This window comes from Callithrix jacchus, chromosome 3 (assembly GCF_049354715.1).
Source record: "Callithrix jacchus isolate 240 chromosome 3, calJac240_pri, whole genome shotgun sequence".
Taxonomy (NCBI): Eukaryota; Metazoa; Chordata; class Mammalia; order Primates; family Cebidae; genus Callithrix; species Callithrix jacchus.
The window spans coordinates 77001822-77019547 of record NC_133504.1 but is presented as its reverse complement, the minus strand read 5'-3'; the positions used below and the strand labels follow the sequence as shown (position 1 = coordinate 77019547).

Here is a 17726-nt window from a genome sequence, read left to right as displayed (position 1 = left end):
CAAGTTCAGAGTAATAGGTATACATTTCCCTATTCCTGCCTAGATAGATAGAACTGCCTTGCTCATGGTAAAATGTGGAAATGCAGAGAAGCACATGCAACTGAAGACAACCACAGCAATAAGAAAGGGCTACTGAGAGCTAAGAGAGAGCCATGCCAATGACTCCAGAATCTCGGAGTAGGCTTGGTAACAGTTACACACTTGGGACCCAGTACTTTCCCACGCTGTCACTTGGCATGCTTGGCATTTTGTGCTACTTAAAATAATGTCCTTAATGTCCATCTTTCCTGACAGACAAAAGCAGGACCTGTGACATGACAGCTTCTGGCATGCAGTTGGCACATCACAAACATCTGATGAATGCACACACTCTTGCCTTTTCATACCTTCTTGTCAAGTCTTTAGTGAGAAGAAATTGCTGATTAAAAAAGAATTAAACTTATGAGAGAATCCTAGCTCCACTGAAGGTAGACAAAGTCTGATTTGTGTACTGCTATAGTCCCAGCTCATAGCACACTGTAGTCATTTAATCAATGTTGAATAAATAAACGAATGAATTCGTATGTCTTATCTAGATATGTATTTGCTGGGTTAATTTGATAAATTTAATAATTTGCTTCTGACCATAATTTCACTTCATTCCTTCAACAAACCTAATAATTCACTAGGTGCCAGGCACACAGCTGCTAAGGAAAAAGAGATGCAAGCTACAATTTCTGTCCACATGAAAGTCACAATTTAAAAAAGGAGAAACACGTAAACAAATTAGGACAATAACTTTTCTAAATTCAAAAACAGAGGTTTGTGTTTTGTTTTGTTTTTTTTTTTGAGATGAAATTAATTTCGCTGTTGTTACCCAGGCTGGAGTGCAATGGCGCGATCTCAGCTCACCACAATCTCCGCTTCCTGGGTTCAGGCAATTCTCCTGCCTCAGCCTCCTGAGTAGCTGGGATTACAGGCATGCGCCACCATGCCCAGTAATTTTTTGTATTTTTAGTAGAGGCAAGGTTTCACCATGGTCTCGATCTCTTGACCTCGTGAGCCACCACGCCCGGCCAGGTTTGTGTATTTTAAACAGCTTTAGTCAGGGAGCATTAAATAAAAAGTCCCAAATAGGGAACATCCCAACTAACTTCCTAATCAAAAGCAGAGATTACCCACACTTGAGTTTGCCAGACCACCAACCTCAACATCGAGAACTACCTTCCTGATGCCCCAAAACAACTGTCATTCTGATCACAATAGTACTGCTAGAGAACCCGGTTTCAGACTCTTTTGTTGGCTTAAGGCTCTAAAAAGTATTAAGGAGAAAACTATATAATGGTGATGAGTCTATTCACTTTAGCCAACTTAATATCACACCAATTGTAAGGCCGATTACTTAAAAACAAAGCTCTTCATTTAACTTATTTATATAAATTTCCATGTTACATAGCAAATTTGTCATCAGATTTTGTACCTACAGATTAAATAGAACATAAGTATAATCACAGCCTTTAATTCACACTTTTCAGCGTCTCTCAAATCTTTTTCAGAATAGTATAAGCCTTTCTAATCAACTATTTGTATATATTTTTTAAATTGAATTTTAAGATGTGTATTTTCCAAAAACAAAATAAAACTCCCATTGGTAAATGAAATATTGAGACACAACAGCTAACTTCTGCTTGGGAACATTTAGTAAGTGCTCACTTTAATGCTCTGTCCAGAAATGTCAATCATTTAAAATATAGAAGAATATTACACAACTAAAATTGTACTTGTGCAGCATTATGTAGTATTTAGTACTTGTTGGAGCATCTATTGCTACATAATAAACCATTCTAAAACTTAATACATTATTATTGTTTATGGTTTAATATTTGTTTATTGTAATTATTTTGTTTAATGATATAAAATAACATTATTTTCCATGGTTTTGTGGGTTGGCAGGGCTCTGTAACAGTTTTCACTTGGAGTCTTCCTTGCAGTTGCAGTCAGTTGGCTGCAGCTGAAGTCATCTGAAGGCTCAACTATGCTAGAAAGCCAAATGGCTTACTCAGATGTCTGACAGTACATGTTGGCTGTTGTATGGCATGCCTATCTGGTCTCTCCACATTACCTGGGGTTCTCACAACATGGTCCCAAGAGATATAGACAAAAGTTACCAGCTTTCCCCTGTCCTAGCATCTGAGGTCCTACTACATCACTTCTGCTGCATTCTATTAGCCAAGCAAGTCATTGTGCCCAGCCCAGATACAGGAAAGGGAAACTGGACCATACCTGTTAATGTGCAGCATGTGCATACAGGGAGAAAAGAGATTACCGGCACCATATTAGAGACTACCTAATTAAATCATTATTCCAACTAATCCACATTATGTTCTAGATGGGTGTACTAGCTTCTCCTCTCCCCAAAAAGCTCAAGTTAGGCAAAGACATATTGAATGAGAATGCAAATACCATTTTAAAAATGTAGAAAAATCACAGCCAATGCCCCTAGTCAGTTCAATCCCTCTCATCAATGTAACTCTACTCTTGTAACCTTAACTATAGTAAAACAGAATTTAGTCCCACAAAAGGCTTTTGTCTATTTTCCCACGGAATAACAACCCAAAAATTTGTCAAGAGAATAAAATCCAACTTATTTTAAAATTTCTCCTTTTCCTCTCAAAGCCCATCAAAATCCAGAGCACCATGATCTAGTAAGCCTGGACCAGAAGTCCTAATTTCAGGAACATCATTTGGCATGCCAAAAAAGTATTCCTTACTGGGAAATTTAAAACTTTCTTTTCTGGTGATATTTAAGAGAGCCGACTGGCTCATGGGCAGGTTACAGTGATTAAGAATAGAGGGAACCCTGCCAAGTGGGTTGATGACCATCAGAAAGAATTTTCACAAAGGAGAAATGAAGAAAAAGAAATGGGGTAATGATGCTGTCAGTTCCTGAAAGGGAAGTGATTTTTCAAATGGTCTGATTTTCCCTTTTACAAAGGAAAATGCCTTATTGTGATAGAATAAGAATGCTCAATTTCATGCAGGTATATATTTGGAGCCAAATAAAATACAATGGCATTTTACAGTCATTTATCTTAAATAATTCATCGGCAAGACATACAAAATTCCTCAACAAATATGTGGGTTCTAGAAACAATAAAAGATTCACTAATTCCAAAATCGATCAAAGATAATTTCAAACAGTTACAATGAGGCATATTCTCTTGTCCCTATAGGACATAAGCTGATGAAGCTCAGAAATTCTAAACTGTTAAATTTTCTCTAAAATCATAATAAACTATTTTTAAAAGTTATTAAATTTGTACATCTCTTCTTCTTACCCAGATATAAAAACAGAAATAGCTAAGCGTGTTCCTCAGGCACTTAACCCAGATAAATGTGAACCCAGTACCCATTCCTCCCCCTCCTTCCTCTCTATACACACAAGCTGCTCTTCCTTTCTCTATGTGGAATATCACAATAACCCAAAATGTCCCTTCTAGGCATCCTATATTCACCTGTGACTCCTCCCTATTCTTCACCACCTATACAGGGTATGTCTAAACCTTGTTCAAACTTTGTCAATACTTATCTCAAAGGTGCCCCTCATATCTATGCCCTATTCTCAGATCCCATGGCCATCTCATGTGGGTCCCTATTCCTGCTCACCTGGCTCCATCATGTCTCCTGACCGGGCCTCCCTGACTCAAGTTCTGCTTCCTTCAATTGTTGCTGGAGAATGATTCAGAGCAACCTTCCCAAGAGGTAAAACTGATAATGTTACTCCTCTACTCAAAATCAAACACACACAACCAAATGTTTTCCCAATTCATACCAACTCTTCAATCTCAGCCTGTCTCAATAGAAGTCATCCTTCAACATGTATCCTTAAACTCAGTTACAGTGGACAGACCACCCTTACTCCATCTGTAGGTGCATACTTTGCTCATGCAGTGACATTTTCCCTAGCCTGCCCGCCACCATACTCCTTCAAATACAACTCAAATATCACCCTCTATCTCTAGTCCTAGAATCCACCAGCCCTCCCAACCTGACTCAACCAACTCCCTTTTGCAACTGCCTCCTAAGCTTTTTATGCATGCCTCCTAATGTGTCCATGAGGATTTCAAGCTGATTCTCACCCTTAAAAGACTCCTTTCTGTTGTCAACCAAGGCTGCATATACTGTATACAATACCCCTGGAGCTGGGAAAGTTCTTGCCTTCTCCTCCCTTTAGTATACAGCAGTCCTCACTCCCCCTGCCTTAGTTCACATACATATCTTAATTCATATAGAATGACTTCTTTTTCCTTCAACATCATGCTCACACTTACTCACATGGTTCATTCATCCACTTGATGTACTGGTCAAAAATTTTTTTGGACAATTTTCAAATCCTACATCAAAAGACCACCCAAAGTCTCTAGATAAATTCAAAAGTGTCTGATGCCTAGGAACTCTGAGATACCCACCCTTGCTTGGGCTCAGAGACTCACAGTCTCACTGCATGGTATCAAGAGAAAGTGCAAAAGGCACAGGTCTGTTAAACCCAGATCTACACTCTGAACAACCTGTGGATCGGGGACAAGAAAGTTCATGAAAGAAAATTAATAAAATATAAAACAATATAACAGACTTGCTGTTACTTGTAACCACTGGCAATTCCATTTTAATTTTGTAAGAACTAATTTGGCTGTTTCTGCAAACAAGGCTGGAAAGAACTTCCATCTTAGAAAGCTGAAACCTGTATAAGATAACTGGGTTTTTGAAATGGTGTTCAAAAGGCAGAGTTTCTGAAATAACTTTCTAATTGGTCCAGGTGCCTTCCATGTTGAAATCAAATGTGATTATATAAGACATGAAGTCTTCTGTGGTAAACAGTTACAAACAACAATTTCTTTTGAACCTAATGTTTATAAAATGGATATTTATGAGCTTATGCCCTAACTCACTGAGTGACTGTTTTGGCTCAATGAAAACATAAGCTCTACAATTTTCAGATGATCCATAGTTTCTAAGAACAATATACTAAAATGGACTTGAGGCACTGCACACAAAGAGTTCAGCAACTGGCACTTATCTACCTCAGTGTAGTTTGGAGTAGTCAAGAGGACCTTCGAGACAAAGACAACAGAGACAACAAGGAAAAGGTCTGAAAGCATACCAGGAGCACCCCCAAAGCACAAGGCCTTGGAAAAATTCAAATCTTCAAACCAAATCTTTGTTTAAAGCTACAGTCTGAAAACTAAGACAATCTTGGCCAGGTATGGTGGTCCACACCTATATCCCAGCACTTTGGGAGACTGAGACCAAAAGATCTGAGGCCAAAAGATCACGTAAGCCTAGGAGCTCAAGACCATAGAAAGATCCTGTCTCCACAAAAAATAAAAAACTTTGCCAGGTATGGTGGCTCATGCCTGTATTCTCAGCTACTCAGGAGGCTGAGACTATAGGACCACTGAATCCAGTTCAAGATTTCAGTACACTGTGATTGCACCACTACACTCCAGCTTGGGCAGCAGAGAAAGACCCTCTCTCTCAAAAAAAAAAAAAAAAAAAAAAAAAAAAGCTTCCCCAAAAGATGACCTGCTCCATCCAAATAGCTGTCTCATCCACCACCCAAGCAAAAAACAAAGACCATGAGGGGGATAGGAGAAAGCAGTTCTAGACAAGGATGAGAAATGGCTCCAAGTGCCAATGCCCTGAGGGAGAGCTTGCTGAGGCTGCTTGAGGCTGCCAGGGTCTGACTGCATCCTAGGAAACAGAACCTCTTTATAGAAACCATAACAAATTGGCCTAAATCCACATAGGGCCTCTAAGTAGGGGTGCTTCCCTGACTGAATAAAGGAGCTAACTCGACATGGAATGGAAGAGGTTCTGCTTTTATTGGTTCCTGGGTAGAAAATTAATCTAGAGCTATTAAGTGGAAAAAGTTATCCCCCAAAACCCTACACAGTTACAAAGAAATCACTGCTCTTAGGATGTGGAAAGCCACAAAAAACATCACCCCTAATTTAATGACAAAAAGCTGAAAAATTTAGAGTCATTCTTTTGAGCTTAAGGTCATGAAACATTTTGTGAGCTAAGGTCACAAGACAATCAGATGAACTAAATGTCAAAAAAATGGAACACAGAATGTCTCACCTTTGTCAGAGGAAGAGGGAGCTGTCATAATCGGGCAGGAAGGAAAACAATGAGAGTTGATTCCTTAAAGATTGTGGACTATCATTTAGATTAGAATCCTGGGAACCCTCGCATATGGAAAGTCCACAGCCACTCCTCTCTTCCACTGGCTCCATCAGGGTTCATAAGAAAGATTAGAGGCAGGGCAGGATACCTTAGAGAACACCTAGGTGGCACAGACAAGCTCTGAGCATGGAGTAGGAGTACTTGAAGAAACCCATCTGCTTTCTGTCCCTGCACTGTGTGAGTAGAAGGAAATGAGCAGCAGCAACCAGGATCACAGACCTGCCTCCCACAGGAAACAAAAGGCTTCTGCCTCTGAGTGAGGAGAGAGACACCTGCCATGTCCCAGATGTTACTCTGCTTTGACAGGAGGCAAAAGCTACCAGCTGCTGGGGGTGGAACCGGAAACCCTCAGGCACTCTGGTCCCAGGTAAAGGATTCGTGGCCTCTGGAGAGAGATGGAACTTGCCTACATACCCCCATCCTACACTGACACCAAGGGGAGGCGCAGAAAAACCTGCTCTTGCCCAAGAACCCCAGTGATCCACAGGAGAGGTCTGCTGCTGCGGGAAGAGGAGCAGAAACCTGGCTCATGCCCCAAACCTTCTACTCCACAGATATGAGGTGGAGCTCATCTGCCACAGCTGATAGGGCCAGGAAACCACCCACCCTCTAGGCCTGTGCCATCCAACTGCTTTCTGTGGTGACCGTAATGTCCTAAAGTGGCTAATGTGACTGAAAAGTGAATTTTTAATTGTATTTAATTAAAACAAATTTCAATAGCCACATGTAGCTAGTGGTTAGGACACTGCAGCTGCAAACCCTGAGTTGAGTTAGAGGCAGAGGCTGCCTAGCACCAGGGTAGACGGAGAAATGCTGATAAAGCCACAACCCTGAGACTCAGGTGCAGAGCACCCGCCCAACTAATGCTAGAGCAGGGGCCCTAAGAAAGCCCTCAGGACTACTCAAGCTTCATGCCTAGTAACAAGCACCAGCAGGCTATTGCCAGTGGAGGGACAAAGAGGGAGAGAGAGAAACACATTCCGTGGCAAAGGTACACAGGATCTGCCAAAACCCGGTGGTGAGGAAGGATCCTTAAGAAAAGCTTGCTGATCCTCCAGGCCTCACATGAAGAACACAGCAGCAGCAGCCCACCCCTGGAGAAGCATGTAGGCTGTGGTGACCACAGCAACAACAAACCGCAAACCTAGCTCAGCTACTGACCAGAATGACTCAAGCCCTGACTCACATTAACAGCCTAGCAGAAGAAGAGATGTACCTGTTTCCAGGCATAAGCAATATTTACTTTAGTCTCCAATTAGACTTAGAGACTTAATTTCTTTTACACACACACACACACACACACACAGACACACACACAGACATTCAATCAAAAATTATGTGACACTTAAAAAGCAAACTCCTGCAACTTTTCCATTGATTATCAAGAGAGAATAACAAAAAACAATGAGATCCACAGACAGCCCTGATGGTTGAAATACCAAAGAGAGAATTAAAAATAATTACAATTAATATGCCAAAGAATCTAGTGAAAAAGGTGGGTCACACAGATGAACAACTGGCAATTTCAACAGAAATATAGAAACTATTTATTTTCTTATTTTTAAATGTAAATTTGAAACTGCAATGTGTTATGGCCCAAAGGTAATAGTATCTTTTTTGAACTGAGTCTTACAGGGTCTTACCCTGTCATTTAGGCTGGAGCGCAGTGGCACAATCATATCCAACTGCAGCCTTAAACTCCTGGCCTCAAGCGATCCTCCCTCCTCAGCCTCCCAAAGTGCTGGGAATACAGAAATGATCCACTGTGCCAGGCCTTATAGAAACTACTATTAAAACCCCAAGTGAAAATGCTAGAGATGAAAAACATATTATCAAAGATACACTCTTTCAATAGGGAGACTGAGTGTAACACAGGTAGAAAAATCAATGATATTGAAAATGTCAATAGAAATTAGAAACAGAAAAACACTGAGCTTTTTTTTTAAATGCAAAGGAAACAAAAAGAGAATAGGGCACTCAAGAGCTCTGAAACAATATCAAATACTCTAATGTGTAACTGGTGTCCCATAAGAAGACAGAAAGAAAGGGACAAAAAAAATTTTTTTAAATGGTCAAGAATTTTCTGAGACATAACTACAGATAGCAGACTACAGATCTAAGCTGGAAAAATACAATGGAAAAACATAAATAGGCACAACATAGTCAGAAGCTGAAAACAAAGTATAAAGAAAATATACTGAAGGAAATAAAATACCAGCCTTCACCTCAAACCCTGGTCTCTCCACGAAACGTCAATCATTAATTGGATTTTAGCAAAATTATCTCCCACATCTGGGGCTCTTACAGCACCGTATAGACAATAACTGGGGTAAATGGCTTAGTGTTCCTTCTAGAAGGCATTCGTGCAGTCACCACAGAATGCAAACCTGGGGGTACAGGCCTGACATGGCATCTAGGGTCATGTCACCAAAACTTCCTGAAGATATACCTTACTGAATTAAATAGCTTTTCTTTTCTGTTATTATACTGGAATTAAAAACTTTTAAAATAGAACCAAAAATGTCTTGGAATTACTGCTTTCTAAATGTATATGCAATGTGAATGCAAAATTGAAGCTGAAATGTGCTATGGCCCAAATGTAATAGTATCTTTTTGAACTGAGACTTACAAAATGCAAATAACACTGAGAAAATATGACTTTGCAGAGGTTGTTCCTCTAGAACATTTTAAAAATACCTTTTGAGTTTTAATAGTAGTTTGATTTTAGTAGCTGATAACATTAGTAGGCTTTTAAAAATTTGAAAGTTTTTGAAAATCTGGACTAATATGCAAAGGTTATGTGTATTTATTCAATGCTTAGGAAACAGAATTTTCAAAATAAAACTGAGTAAAATATTTAAAAATGCATGAAAAAGGAACACTAAAGAAGAGTTTGAGGTAAAGCCCAAAGGGCTTACACATATTTACCCTGTTTCTTGGAGGGCGCTCTCTACTCATTGTGGGGGATCCTGCCTAAAATCCTGGTTGCTTCTGGTCTGTGCATTCTCTTTAGTTCCCTTAGTCAAAGCCTAGCATTTGTTTTCTTTTTGTGCAGTTAATGTCAGAAAACTTCTGACAAGGGGCCATCTGCAGCTGAATACTTTGGAGACAGTATTGGGATCTTTAAATCGAGGTTCAAAAGTTCAAAAGAATACCGGACTTTTAAATTTGGGGTCATTACTATAATTTGTTTATTCTGGAAATATACCAGAAGATATATGAGAGAGTAGAATTAGAAAATATTCAATTAAATAATAGGCAAAAAATTGCAAATGGTCTCTGTAGTCAGTCTCTCTAGGTTCAAATCCTAACTTTGCCACTTACTTGGTTTGTGCCTCGATTTCTTGATTTTCAAAAAGAAATCATAACAGCTACATCATAGAGTTGTTGTGATGCTTAAATGAGTTAATAAATGTGAAAGCCTAAAGAGTACCAGCATGTAATTAGTGGTTTTTATATTTTTATTCATCTTAACTATCTGTATTATTCTCATTAATAACTTTATATTAAAACAAAGTAAAAAACAAATTAATTGAATCGGGAACGTCTGTCTCACCCTCCAGAGAAAACCCAAAAGATATTTTTTCGTGCAGTGATTTAAACAACTTCTTCTGTGTGTAATCATGTCTATCTTCAGTAATCAAGTAAAACAACATCATATGTAAATTTCTGTCAATATCACTGGTTTTTATTAAGAGGAACCCAAACCTGTGCCTATAAGTTGGCATCTCCTAAATAAACATATTATTGATACATTTGTGACAACTGCTCACATATAAAATAACCTCAGAGGATAGCTTTTATGTGCTACAGAACTGAAGGCTGTGGAAGGCTACAATATTTTTATACTGGGAAGAATATTATTATTATATGTTTTCTCCAAACTTTTTATTTTGCAGCTAAGGTGAAAAGTAAAATTCAGGAGAGGCTTAAATTAGAATTGTTCTAAAGGGGATTAGGTAAGTCTCCTAAAATGTGAAAAAAATACATCATTTACATACAGACCATAAGCACTTTAAAAGGGCAAACTGAAAAGGATCTGTCAAAGATAATGCTGTGAAAAGCTGTATAGAGCAAAATCAAGAACAGCTATTTAAAACAATACAAAATTTCCATGTGGAAAGTTCATTTAAAGTGTCTAATTGTGCCTTAAATGGAATGGTGAGCTACGAAATGGTGGCTGATGGTGAGTGAGCTGCTTACATTTTTTTAAAAGCATGTGAGACAGATACTTGAGTCTGGAAAAGGCATAGATAACAGAGTGACAATAGTCCAGTAAAAGTGTTGACAGCAAGGGAACAAAGAGCACCCTGGGAAGAATGAGCCACAGCACTAGGCATGCCCTGTGAAGCACTGAGTCACACTTCCTTATTTTCCACCTGTCCTGGTAATTTATCTGCAATGTCTTTGCAAATATACTTGCTCAGAAGTATTACTTAATGGCCAAATGCTGACAAACTTGCAGACTCTATTAAAAATCTTCCTATTACTGTGAATATTCTGTAAGAAAAACCTTTAAATATTGTAGTATTAAAATGTTAAAAATCTATTTATCTGGCAATCATTTGTAACTCCTGAAAATTGATTCCTGATTCAAAGACTAGAAATCCTTTTGGGATTTCAATTTTTGTTTTCTTTTTTTTTTTTCATTGTTTTATCTTTTAAAGATGTCTATCATAAATATAGATATATAACCTCCAATATATTGCCTTTATTTTGTAAAAAAGTTAAATATATTTATTTTAAAGTAAGTATAGTTTTTATTATCAATATTAATGAGACAGATTATAATCTTACCCTGGTGTGAGTACGAATGTGCATCTTCAGTCCATCATTTTTACTGAATCCTTTTTCACAGTAAGGGCACTGATAGGGACGTTCACCTATGAAGAAAGCAAGCCTCCATGTCAGAAAACGGTAAAGTAGTAGAACCAGTCCTGTGCTATCACTTCTCACACACTCAGATCCTGGCCACCACATATGCCCTGTGCTACTTCAAGAAGTGGCTACAGGCACAGAAGGGCAGACCCAAGCATGGGCCATGCAGGACAGCAATGAACTGTGGCCTCCCCTCCTATGGAGAGTGCACAGAGCTCAGAGCACTTCTAATACTCAAAAATAAACAATATTTACCAGTAGCATATTTGCTGCATATTTCTTTTAATAGTTGAGCTCAAATTAAATCTCCTAATTTTATGAATTTGTTAAAAATATTTTATGTTACTCACTTTGCTCTGTTACTGTGCTACTCCTGAAAAAGGAATTATTTAACTGATTCAATGACACCTTGCTTTGTTTTTTGTTGTTGTTGTTTCATATAAATGAATTTGTCTTAGTTAAGGCTGTGAGTTTCAAAAGAATTTCGTGAAATTGGTATATGTTCAAAAGGACCATTGGTAGTTCAGCTAAATAATAATTAATCCATACTTCCTAATATAATCAAATACCTCTCACCTAGAGGCTATAATTTAGAAAATAGCCAAGATGTTTTTCATGACAAGCAAGCACATGTATAGACAGCACATTCTTTAAAAAAATTCTACTGTGAAGTGACAAAATGTAATCTCCAAAAGGGATCTGAAGATGCCCTCTTGTCAAAGCCCAATAATTTACAATGGATCGTAGTTCAAAATCACTAGCTCAAGATCACGAATTGATTTACTCTTTCGTTTAGCAATGTACTTTCACGGCAGGATGCTAGACCCTGGTTGCAATCAAAGATTAACACGATAAAATATTTTCCTTCAGCTAATGTAAAACTTCTGTCTTTCCTTCCCTTCAGAGCCAGTCCTGTTAACTAGCAGAGTATGTTCTTCCTCAACTCTCTCATGTTCCACTTGGTTCTGATCCTCATTCAATCTAGATATCATATGCATCATCCCAGTCAATTCTCTTACAGGGTCAACAATGCCCCTTGTTGGTTGATCCAGTGATCACTTTTCATCAAGGCCTTCCTTGAGCCCCTCTCCCCTGTCCCTGACACTGCTTCATGAAATGGACAGTTACATTCCTGGGTCTCAAGGATGGCCCTGTTGCATAATGGCCTTACATTGTTCTCCCAAACTTTGATTCCAGCAGTAACATCATGTGGAAGCACCTACAGTGGTGCCCCTGCCAAGTGGAATTTTGCAGCCTCTCCTCCTTGGGGAGGAGCACTCAGAATTCTCCTTTTGGACCAGGCACTGTAAAATGGTGACAAACACCGAAAGTAGCAAGAAACTAAAAACAATCACAGCACAAATAGGAACAGGACCCTTAAATGAGCCATCCATACTTGCCAACTTCTCTGAGACAAAATCAACCTTTGCACTAGGTAAGCTGACCAAGAATTATGATCCTTAGGATCATTTTGACTCTAGGAAGGTGTGGCTTTTCACAGTCAGTACAACAAAGGCTAGGTAACATTTAGGACAATATAATCTTATTTTAACCCTAGGTTGATTATACATGCTTATCCGAATTCCAGACGTCTATTGAGCCCCAATCTCCAGGTACAGATATGTCTAACAGGTACCCTCCTTTGCATATCTCACAAACAGCTTAAATCGGCATGCATTGTTTTGAATTTGTGGTATTTATCCTTTGGTCTTGTGCATGCTATATATCTGTCCTGATTTGTTGTACCACATTCACCTAGTTACCAAATAAAAAACTTGGGAGGCATCCAAGATACCCCCCACTTTTTTAACTCACTTCTCCTTCCATCCAGTCTCTAAGTCACAATGATTTCACTTCTCCGATATTTCTAGAATTTTTCTATTTCAGGATGATGATAAAAATGAACATCACAGTACTTGCAGTAACAGCATCAGCAGCAATAGTAGGAGTACAGCAGGAGTTATCATTTATTGAGATCCTAATCATTTAACCTTGAATCACAAAGGAAAAGGACAAGCAGAAAACAGCAGAATGTGACTGCTAAATGCTGGTAGCTCCTTTGTCACACAATTCCCATAATTTTTCATTTTCTTATTCATAAAGTATTAAAAGTCATTTATTAGATTTTTCAAAGTTTATTTTACTTTAGTGAAAGATAGTAAAGAACGCTAAAATGATTCCTTCATCTTTATTAACAATGAAATCCATCAAATCAAATCTATATTAGGGATAAAGCATGGTAAGAATAGTAATGTACTCTACACTTATGTAAAACTATTTTTCTAGCTAGCCTAAGATAATTTACTATTCATAGCTATTCTCTTTGTATCACATAGCTTTATGCATGGTTTTGTTCTCCAAACAGCAATAGAATAGCTAGCAAACAAAAACAAAAGACTTGCCGTCATCAGGTAAATAATTGTATGTTAATCCTAATGTAATATACCAGGTTACTATTCCCTTTCATAGTAGCCAAAATCCATCAACAAAGAAATATAATTAAAAACTAGCAAGGAATTTTAAAGAAGGAAACATAACGTCCATTTCTGATTTTACCTACTGTCATAATATAGGAATTCTGTTCAGAGACTTAAAAAGGCTAACTTAAGGCATAGCTTTTTAAATTCTTTTTTGGAATGTGATTGTCCTGGGTTTGAATACTGCTAGTCTTCCTTCCAGCTGTAACTCCAAGAAAGTCATCCAACCTCAATGAACCTTTGAAAATTGGATAAATTATACCTATCTTATGGGTGCAGTGACCATATATCCAGCTTTGTCTAATGTAGTCTCAGTTTGTGCCTGTTATCCCAGAATAATATAGTAATAGCTGGTTAATTTTACAGTCAACTTAACCTAGTCAACCAGCTGCCTGGCCAGATAGCTGGTAAAACATTTTTTCTGGGTCTGTGAAGGTGTGTCCAGAAGACATGAACATTTGAATCAGTAGACTGTGGAAAGAAGATTCACCCTCACCAATGTAAGCGGGCTTCATCCAATCCATTGAGGGTCCAGATAGAACAAAAAGATGGAGGAACAGTGAATTAATTAATTCTCTCTCTGTTTTCCTCTCTCTTCTTCCCTCCCTCTATCTCTCTCCTTGATCTGAGATGACATCCATCTTCTGCCCTTGGACACAGAAGCTCCCAGTTCTCTGGCCTTTGGACTCTAGTACTTACATCAACAAACCCCTGCTCCTGGTTTTCAGGCCTTTGGCATTTGACTGAGTTTCATGATTGGCTCCCTTGGTTTGCAGAATTTCAAACTCAGGCTACATTATACCTCTGGTTTTCCTGGGTCTCCTGCAAATGGCACATCAGGGGACTTCTTGGCCTCTATAACTGTGTAAGCCAATTCCCATAATCAATCTCCTCACATATAATGTACCTATACATACCCTATCGGTTCTTTTTCTCTGGAGAACCCTAATACAATATTACTCCCTTTCACTCTCATAAGTGTCTCAACTGGGACAATAGATATATGGTCACTTGTTATGAATGGAACTGTGCCCTCCCATACCAAATTCATATGTTTAAGTCCTAAACCCCAGTACCTCATAATGTAACCTTACTTGAGAATTCGGCTGTTGCAAACATTATTAGAGTAGTGTGGGCCCCTAATCAAATATGATTGATGTCCTCACAAAAAGACAGCCTTGTGAAGACAGACACATACAGGGAGAATGCCATGTGAAGATTGGAATTATGCTGCCACAAGCCAAGAACTATCAGAAGCTAGGAGAGAGGCCTGGAGAAGATCCTTCCCTTGCACCTTCAGAGGCAGCATGGCCACGCAAGTGCCTTGATCTCAGACTTACAGACTTACTGAGAGACGACACAGTTTTACTGTTTAAGCCACTCAGTTGGCGACATCTTCTTACAACAGCCTAACAAATTAACATAGGTCTTCTACTCTTAATGGTGGCAATTATTCTTATCACTGATGTCTACACATCTGCTGCCCATGAGGCCTACACAAACCACTCAGAGTAAAAACTGGCACCTCTAGATGACTGGTATTTCTGCTCCATCCCTCACAACACTGAGCCGACAAATCTGGGAAACTTGGGTAAATACAACTCCATTCATTCATTCTATCCTAGAATGTACTCCAGCTTTAAAGTGCATCACCATGTAAATGGCTTTTATAAGCAATTTATTTGAAAACTATAGTGTGTGGTCTGCAAATCAGTTTAGACTCTACATTAAAGTGCTACCTTCTTGGCTGGAGGATGTTTAGGGCAATCCCGCCTCTTTTTTGGACTACAAGGACAAAGTTATCCGCTCTCCCACACAATCTGAACCTGAAGGTTACCTGTACAGTCAACATGTTAATAACTACTAAAGTCATTTTCTTAATTTGCATATTAAAGATAAGTTGTTATTAGGTTTTCTTCACATTATGCATATAATATTTTCCTTCATTATTTCCAATTACTGTGAAGAATGTTTCTAAGAAATATTTTCATCTACACATAAAATAATCCTGAGGAAAACAAAAACTTACCTTTAATTTTAGTCAACACTCTAAGAATACAGGTCACTGTCAGTACATGGGCTCTGATGTACAATATGATCCACATCTAAATAACTACTATTTTTTAATATCTCAGGTAGATTTAGACACTATCTTTATTTTGCTTAGGCTAGTCACAGTATTCAAGTTCTGACTAACATGTAAATTAATTAATCTAAAAATTAGGCAAAAAAGTAGCTAAAAACAAATCTAAAGGGGAATAATAACAAGCTGAAATTTATAGAGTCTATTAGGTTCTATTCTACCGTTCAGAATGCTTAATGCACATTAGCAATTTTAATTCTTGCAACAATATTATAATCTAAGTATTCATATCCCTAGTTTACAAATGAAGAAAGTAAGGCACAGAAAGGATAAGTAATTTACTCAAGATTACATAGCTTCTTATATAGCAGAGGCAGAGTTTGAACCTACTCTTAACCTCATGCCATCACATAAATTAGTAATATGGCTAACATTTTGTATAAATTGGGGTAGGCTTTCTAAAGTTAATGATGAAAGCTCTGCTTCTGACAATAACAGTTAACATTAACCAGATCTTTCTGGCTGGTAGAGTCCAGCATTCTTTTGGTTATCAATGCTCATCAGGAAAAGCAGGGGGCAGGTTAGGAATGTGTGTTATGTCTTAAAGCAGTTCCCAAGTGAATGCAAATTCTAACATAATATTAAGCTGTGTCTTGAGAACTACATACAGGTAGTCATTTTTAATGTTTAGAAGGGAAATACAATATAGGCAAATATGAGATACTATCCTATGAGATTTAGCTACTAGATTAATAAAATAGATTTAATCAACACAGCAGCATAAATAATATTTAAGTGTACATAAGAGCAAACTATTTCTCATTTAACTAAAGAAAAATAGATAAGTTCTTTGCATCTCCTTTTTTAAATTATGTGCTGACACTGAGTAACACTGAAGGCCACTGTGTTTTCTTTGAATAACACATCAAGGATCAAACGGAAGCATGATGGTAATTATAAAAAGTTGATTTTGGTTGATTTTTAAAGGTGTAACAAAGTGGATAATCCTTGAAGCTAATTTATTCATTTTAAAAATATAGATATATATTTATATATATAAGTAAAAATATATATAATATATAATTATATTAAAATTATAATTATATATAAGTAAAAATATTTATATATTATATATAATTATATTAAAATTATAATTATATATAAATAAAAATATATTTTATATCGTTTCTATTAAAACTATTTATAATAGTTTCACAAAATCATTGTCTCTTCAACTTTACTAGTGTAATGAGAAAGACAAGAAAAAGTTAAAGAAAATACATAAGATAATTTCAGATACTGATAAATTATACAAAACAAGGATGTAGTGTTAAGAAAGATCTCTGGGCTGGAGAAGTGGGCAGGCATAGGACTTAGCTACTAAGTCATTAGAAAAGGCAAAAAACAAAACAAAACAAAAAACCTGAATAAATGCAGTTCCTTAATGCCGATCTAACATTATTCATGCACATCTTTTTTAGATCTTCATCTTTGAATTGGAGGTATTTTAACTCACTTAGCTTGAAGTGTATCCAAAGTCTCACTGCTGGAACACGTGAGATGGAAGTAGCTTAAAAGCTACAATATTTGAAAGGTGTGAGGAGGATATTCAGAAAACAGCTCTAGAAAATTGGAGCTAGCCTTCCAAAGGCAGCTAATAGCAATGAAAGGGAACATCTGGATGCCACATGGAATACCTTACTGGAATTGAGCCCAGCCTGGCCCAAACAAGCTACCTTGAGCCTTTGACAAAGAAAATGTATTATGACAACAATCACCCACTAGCAAGTGTGACTAAAAGCAATAGGACAAAATCAGATCCTAGTTTAAATATGCCTTTCTGATTAAAATTTACAGATGTTACCATTGTTTTATGGAATATAATTTTAATTAAAGACATCAGAAGAATTCTAGCCCCCACCAAAGGATTAACATACTGACATTAAAACACCATCTTAAGAAAATTTGTGAAGGTAGCTTAGGATAACATGAATCTTGATGATAAAAAGATCCTAAAGCCACTAAATCACTGAATATCCATCTACTGCTATGTAACCACCTCA

The 17726-nt window shown here is 37.6% G+C and overlaps 1 protein-coding gene across 8 annotated transcripts in view; it reads right to left on the bottom strand.

Annotated features, from left to right (window-relative positions):
* PRDM5 (PR/SET domain 5) overlaps nt 1-17726 on the bottom strand; it is a 238092-nt gene that overhangs the window by 46756 nt on the left and 173610 nt on the right. For 7 of the 8 annotated variants that reach the window (XM_002806650.6, XM_035293034.3, XM_035293035.3 and 4 more), the window contains one exon: nt 11023-11108. The exons of the other annotated variant lie outside the window; for it this stretch is intronic. In XM_002806650.6, the coding sequence (XP_002806696.1) occupies nt 11023-11108 (86 nt within the window). The remainder of the gene's footprint in view (nt 1-11022; nt 11109-17726) is intronic. 8 annotated transcript variants of the gene reach the window in all.